This window comes from Myotis brandtii, unplaced genomic scaffold (assembly GCF_000412655.1).
Source record: "Myotis brandtii unplaced genomic scaffold, ASM41265v1 scaffold728, whole genome shotgun sequence".
NCBI lineage: Eukaryota > Metazoa > Chordata > Mammalia > Chiroptera > Vespertilionidae > Myotis > Myotis brandtii.
The window spans coordinates 607,966-614,216 of NW_005370875.1; the positions used below are offsets into that span (position 1 = coordinate 607,966).

Below are 6,251 nucleotides of genomic sequence, written 5' to 3' on the forward strand. Positions count from 1 at the left end.
GGGAAGCTTGGCTTCCTCCATCATTGGGGCAACCAAGCCTCCTGCTTGCTCCAGCTCTGTGGCTGCTGGCCGCCATCTTGGTTGGGTTAATTTGCATATAGTCACTCTGATTGGCTGGCAGGCGTGGCTTAAGGTGTAGCAAAGGTATGGTCAATTTGCATGTTTGTCTATTATTAGGTAAGCGCTGTGAAGCGTTTGTCCTGAACTTTTCTTTTTAGGTAGTTTTGTTTACTAATTCAATCTCTTTATTTGAAAAGGTCTAGGTCTATTCAAATTTTCTACTTGAGTCAGTTTTGGTAATGTTTTTCTAGAAATTTGTCCATTTCATCTAAGTTATCTAATTGGCATACAGCTGTTCATGGTATCCTATTATAATCTTTTCTATTTCTGAAAGATCAGCAGTAATACCCCTATTTCATTCCTAACTGTCATAATTTGAGTTCTCTCTTTTATTTTTGCTCAGTAGTAATACCCCTATTTCATTCCTGTCATAATTTGAGTTCTCTCTTTTATTTTTGCTCAGACTGGCTAAAGGTTTGTCAACTTTGTTAATTTTTTCAAAGAACCAACTTTTGGTTTCATTAATTTTCTACTCCAAAATTATTTTTCTATTCCAAACTACTTAAAAATAAAGTTTTTATTGATTTCAGAGAGGAAGGGAAGAGATGGAAATATCAATGATGAGAATCCCTGATTGGCTGCCTCTTGCATGCCCCCTACTGGGGAGCCAGCCTGAAACCTGAGCATATGTCCTGACTAGGAATCAAACCGACGAACTCTTGGTGTATGGGATAATGCTCAACCAACTGAACCACAAAGGCCAGGGTTTTTCTAAACTACTTTTTAATAGGATCCGTGAAACATACTGAAAAGCACAGAAAACTCACCTGATCCAAGAAATTTATGAAGTTTATGAATCCAAGTTAGTCCAACACTATGTACACCAGCTTCATGAGTACAGTGATATCTTGAGGGACACTTGGGATCTGCAAATGGAATCATTAATGATATAAAGGAAGCCAGTGGAAAACTGAAAATATTCACCCCAGCAGCCCAAAAACACGTTTTTTGATGAAAATGATGGAAAATCAACAGGACATTTTTATTATGACACTATGTTAGGGGGTTTTTGAAATTTTAAAATCTGAATTTAACTTTCAAATATATTTTAGATGTTTTAAAAAGTATGATGAATAAACACAATGCAAATGTATTATTTTCTAAATATTAACACAATAGAGTTCACCAAAATATAAACACTTGCTACCAGGTAATCATTTATGCCTTTCTGTTTACTTTTGTGCATTTATTTATAGGTATTCAAAATAAAATGACTAGGATAGGTCTGCAGAAAACTTATGCACACATCTACTTACATGAAATTGGTGAAGCAAGTGCACTCCTATAGTACAGGTACACTAAAAGACTACGGTACAACTGGTTAGTAAATAGTTCTGTCATAAGACAGTAAGACAGGTATGAAAGGTAAAACTTTACTTGTCTTGATAATGTTGACCCACAGATCATTTTTAAGTTTATTTTAAGTTCTACTTCCAATTTTTGTTTGACAATCACTTATATTTACACTAAAAAATATGAGCAGCTGTGCCCTAGCTGGTTTGGCTCAGTTAATAGAGCACCAGCCTGTGGACTGAAGGGTCCCAGGTTCGATTCCCGGTCAAGGGCACATGCCCAGGTTGCAGGCTCAATCCCCAGTAGGGGATGTGCAGGAGGCAGCAAATCAATGATTCTGTCATTATTGATGTTTCTCTCTAACTCCCTCTCCCTTCCTCTCTGAAATCAATAAAAATATATTTTAAAAAATATATGATCAGTTATGTAATTTTAATGAAATTTTCTATACTTCTTTTGAGCCCTAGTATTAGTAAGACCATTCTGAGACTAAAAGAGGAGCTCTTAAATACTGATTATTATTTACAAACTAGTGGCCCAGTGCACGAATTTATGCACATTGAAAGGAAATTAATTAGAAGAAATATTTTAATATCACTATTCGCCCTTTCTCTATAATAGAAGTGTCAATCAAATTCATGATCAACAATGAGAGATGGAAACACACGCATGCAATTTACGCCAGTGAGAGCTTTATATGTATTGCACATGCACTAGTCAACTTAGCCTTTTATAGATATAGAATAAACTTGCTTAATTAGACCTGCTTTCTGATTTAGCTAAACTTTTTCCAGCCCAGTGAAGCACCCCAACTTCTCTTTCAGGTAATTGTCAGCAACACAGCAGTAAATATCAACACAAAGCAGATTATTATTGTAGATCACGCAGGGAGAACAAAGGGTAAAATATTTAACTGCAGCAGTGTTTGACTATATTCTGCGCAGTGAGAAAACCTAAAGTCATTTTCAAGGTCCATCATTTCTTCTATTCAGTTGGGTCAAGTTTCTAAACGTTCTAAATTTCTGTTTTCTGGCTAATGAAAAGAAAATAGGATTCCATTGAGTCTCCTATCTACCTACTCCAGGACTTCTGTGAGGATCAAAAGAGATGAGGCACGGGAAAATGCTTCACAGACATTTGGTTAAAGTGTAAAATGTTTCCACCTGGCTATAAAGCAAGTCGTGTTCCCAGGCTGAAGAAACTCCAAGAAGTCGCTAGGGTGAGGAAGCTGGGTTGCTACGTGACATCATTACCCAGACGAACACTTAGCATATTAGATATATATATATATGCATACATATATTTCTGTGACTCAAGATTTTAAAAATATTAGATAACTAAATCAAGATATAGAAATAAGTATACACTAAAGCTGATTTAAGATGGTAACTGTCATCCATAAGCCCCTAAATTAAAAATTTCTTTTATCAGACAGCCTCACTTTCTTACTGTTGACTTTATAGTATGTACATGTTGTATAGTGGATGTTAAATTATTATTATCTTGTTTTATATACTGGGGTTCTGCATAATACTCTGAAAAAAGCATTGTGCTGTAAGAAGTTCAAAAATTCCTGGTCTATGGCAATCATTTCTCTGAACAATAAATATTGAAAAGCTTCTTTTCATCTGCCCATACTTGAGACGTAAGGCTCAAATCATCAGGTCTACTATCGTGTAGAATGGCATTTCAAAATGTGTCTGTTGTGCTAAAGTCAGAAAAATGTTAATATTGGGATGTAACAGGAATCTGTTATGAAAAAGAGGCAACATTAATATCTGAAGTAGGAAATTTAGATACCCCCCAACATGTTATATGTAGTTATTTCACTTATGTCATTAAAAATATGAATGTTTCAGTGATTGTAATATGCCTTACGTACAATTATGAACAAGTCAAGAATTAGTTTCACATATGAGAATGTTAATTCTCAGAAGAACTACGATAAAAATGCCTACATTTAAGATTTCCCAAAGATACACATCTGTACCTTTTTTATAACTTTTAAAAAATTGACTGACTTTGGGGGGGGGGGGAGAAGAAAGAGAGAGAGAGAGAAAAAGCATCAATTTGTTACTCAATTTATTTATGCATTCACTGGTTGATTCTTGTATGTGCCCTGACTAGGGACTGAACCCGCAACCGTGGTCTATCAAGATGACACTAACAAACTGAATTACCTGGCCAGGGCACATATGTAGCTTTATAAGGAAACCAATTAGTTTATATTACTTTACCTTATAGGTTCAATTTCCTCATCTATAAAGCAAAGTTCTAAGACTTAATATATTTAGACTATCTCTCCCAATACTGTTTAATTAGACATACCCAATGAGTTCTCTTTCCTGGTTTATTATATATAAAGACCCCTTAAATGTTTTGGCTATAGTTTAATACAGAGTCAAAGTCATTATTACCAAACCTACCCAAAATGGTTAGTGGGACTCTAAGCAGATTAAATCAGGCTGCTCTAAGACTGAACTCCCTCTCTCCACACTGCATAGAAGAAAACTTTGAAAGATACACCTAGTTATTCCAGGCTGAATAAGCTTTTGTTCCTCCGTCTTCACTGAGAAGACAAGATCTAGAGGAGACTCTGAGAAAGGGTGGAGGGGCAAATAAAATGACAGAATTTTTGTGTTAGAAGGGAACTTAAAGATCATTTGATGTTATCCCTGTTGTTTTCAGACGAGAAAACTGAAGACCAAGGTTGAGTAAATGTCCACTACTATAGAGCCTATTAATGTTAGAGCTGTAACTAAAACCTAGGACACTCCAGACTTCTAGTCACACACTACTTCCACTCAGCCACTCTGAACAACATGCTCTTTAACTGTCTCATCTGTTTATCCAAGACCTCCCTAGGTAAACAGAGATAAGTTGCCAGAATGATCTGGAACCAACCAGGTAAATTAAAACAAAAGAAAAAAAGATAAAAAGGGTAACATTCAAACTGGATCTGATTATAACAAGATGTGTTCTAAAAAATGAAAGATATTTTAAAGAGATATCTTAATATCAGTATATTATAATTTGATTTTTAAAGTTTATTAAAGTTTGTATATCCTTAAGTATTTGAAGCATGAAATATCTACCTTTGACTGAACCAGGAAAAATTCACTGTTATAAATGTGGGTAGATCCAGACTAAAGACCACTATTTTCAAACTTGGAAAATTTGCTCAGTCTTTCTTGGATCTAAAGAGTAATATATGACTAAAAGGACAAAAGAAGCCAGTCTAATTTTTAAAGCCTGGAACCACAGAACAAATAAATTATACAGGGACAGTCTATGACAGTTTTAGTATAAATATAATAAAATAAAAGAATTAAATTTAGTGAATACCCAAAACACTAATTTGAAAAAATATATACACCCCTATGTTCACTGCAGTATTACTTATAATAGCCAAGATATGAAAGCAACCCAAATGCCCATCAATAGATAAAGCAACCCAAATGCCCATCAGTAGATGATGAAATAAAGATGTGGTACATAAATACAATGGAATATTACTTGGCCATAAAAGAATAAAATCTTACCATTTTGGGCAACATGAATAGACTGAGAGAGTATTATGCTAAGTGAAGTAAGGCAGAAAAAGACAAATACTGTATGACTTCACTTACATGTGGACTGTAAAGAACAAACAAAACAGAAACAGATTCATAGATAAAGAGAATAAACTGAGGGTTGCCAGAGGGGAGGGGGATGGGTGAAAAAGATGAAGAGATGAAGCAAATTGGTAGTCATAGAATAGTCATGAGTATCTAAAGTAAAGTATAGGGAATCTACATATATAAAAGGCTAATATGCAAAGTGTCCCCTAGGGAGTTTGACCGGGAGAATGTGAGTTCGATCGCTCGCTATGATGTGCGCTGACCACCAGGGTAGTATAGGGAATCTATATATATAAAAGGCTAATATGCAAAGTGTCCCCTAGGGAGTTTGACCGGGAGAATGTGAGTTCGATCGCTTGCTATGATGTGCGCTGACCACCAGGGGGCGGCACGGAACATGGCAGGCAACCAGCGGCAGGGTGCTGAGGGAGCCAGGGAAGGAGGAGGCAGGGAGGTGGGGGCGTGGGGAACATAATCGGCCCTCATCACAGGCCAGGCCTAGGGACCGTACCCGTGCATGAATTTCATGCACCGGGCCTCTAGTATAATCAATAATATTGTACACACTTGCCAGAATGGCTACCATTAATAAATCAACAAACAAGTGCTGGCAAGGATGTGGAGAAAAGGGAACCCTAGTACACTGTTGGTGGGAATGCAGACTGGTGCAGCCACTGTGGAACAGTAGGGAGGTTCCTCAAAAAATTAAAAATGGAACTGCTGTTTGACCTAGACATCCCCTTCTGGGAATATATCCTAAGAATTCCAAAACACCAATCAGAAAGGATATATGCACCCCTATATTCCTAGCAGCATTATTTATAATAGCTAAGATCTGCAAACAGCCCAAGTGCCCATCAGTAGATGAATGGATAAAAAAGCTGTGGTACACACGCTGGCTGGTGTGGCTCAGTTGGTTGAGCATCACCCCGTGCTCCAAAAGGTTGCCGGTTTGACTCCTGGTCAATGACACATGCCCAGGTTATGGGCTTGATCCCTAGTACAGGTGTGCAGGAGGCAGCTGATCAATGTTACGCTCTCAGATGGATGTTTCTCTCTTGCTTTACCTTCCTCTAGCTCTTAAAAATCAATGTTTTTAAAACTATTCTTTAAAAAAAAAAAAAGCTGTGGTACATTTACACAATGGAATGCTATGTGGCTATAAAGGAAAGAGCTCTTGCCAAACAGGTTTGGCTCAGTGGATAGAGGGTCGGCCTG

General features: G+C 36.9%; 1 protein-coding gene across 4 annotated transcripts in view; it reads right to left on the reverse strand.

The window, feature by feature from the left end:
• The window catches only part of NUP88 (nucleoporin 88kDa), a 39,290-nt gene that overhangs the window by 8,198 nt on the left and 24,841 nt on the right, over positions 1–6,251 (reverse strand). For all 4 annotated transcript variants that reach the window (XM_005882576.2, XM_014530224.1, XM_014530223.1 and 1 more), the window contains one exon: positions 888–986. In XM_005882576.2, coding sequence (XP_005882638.1) covers positions 888–986 — 99 coding nt within the window. The remainder of the gene's footprint in view (positions 1–887; positions 987–6,251) is intronic.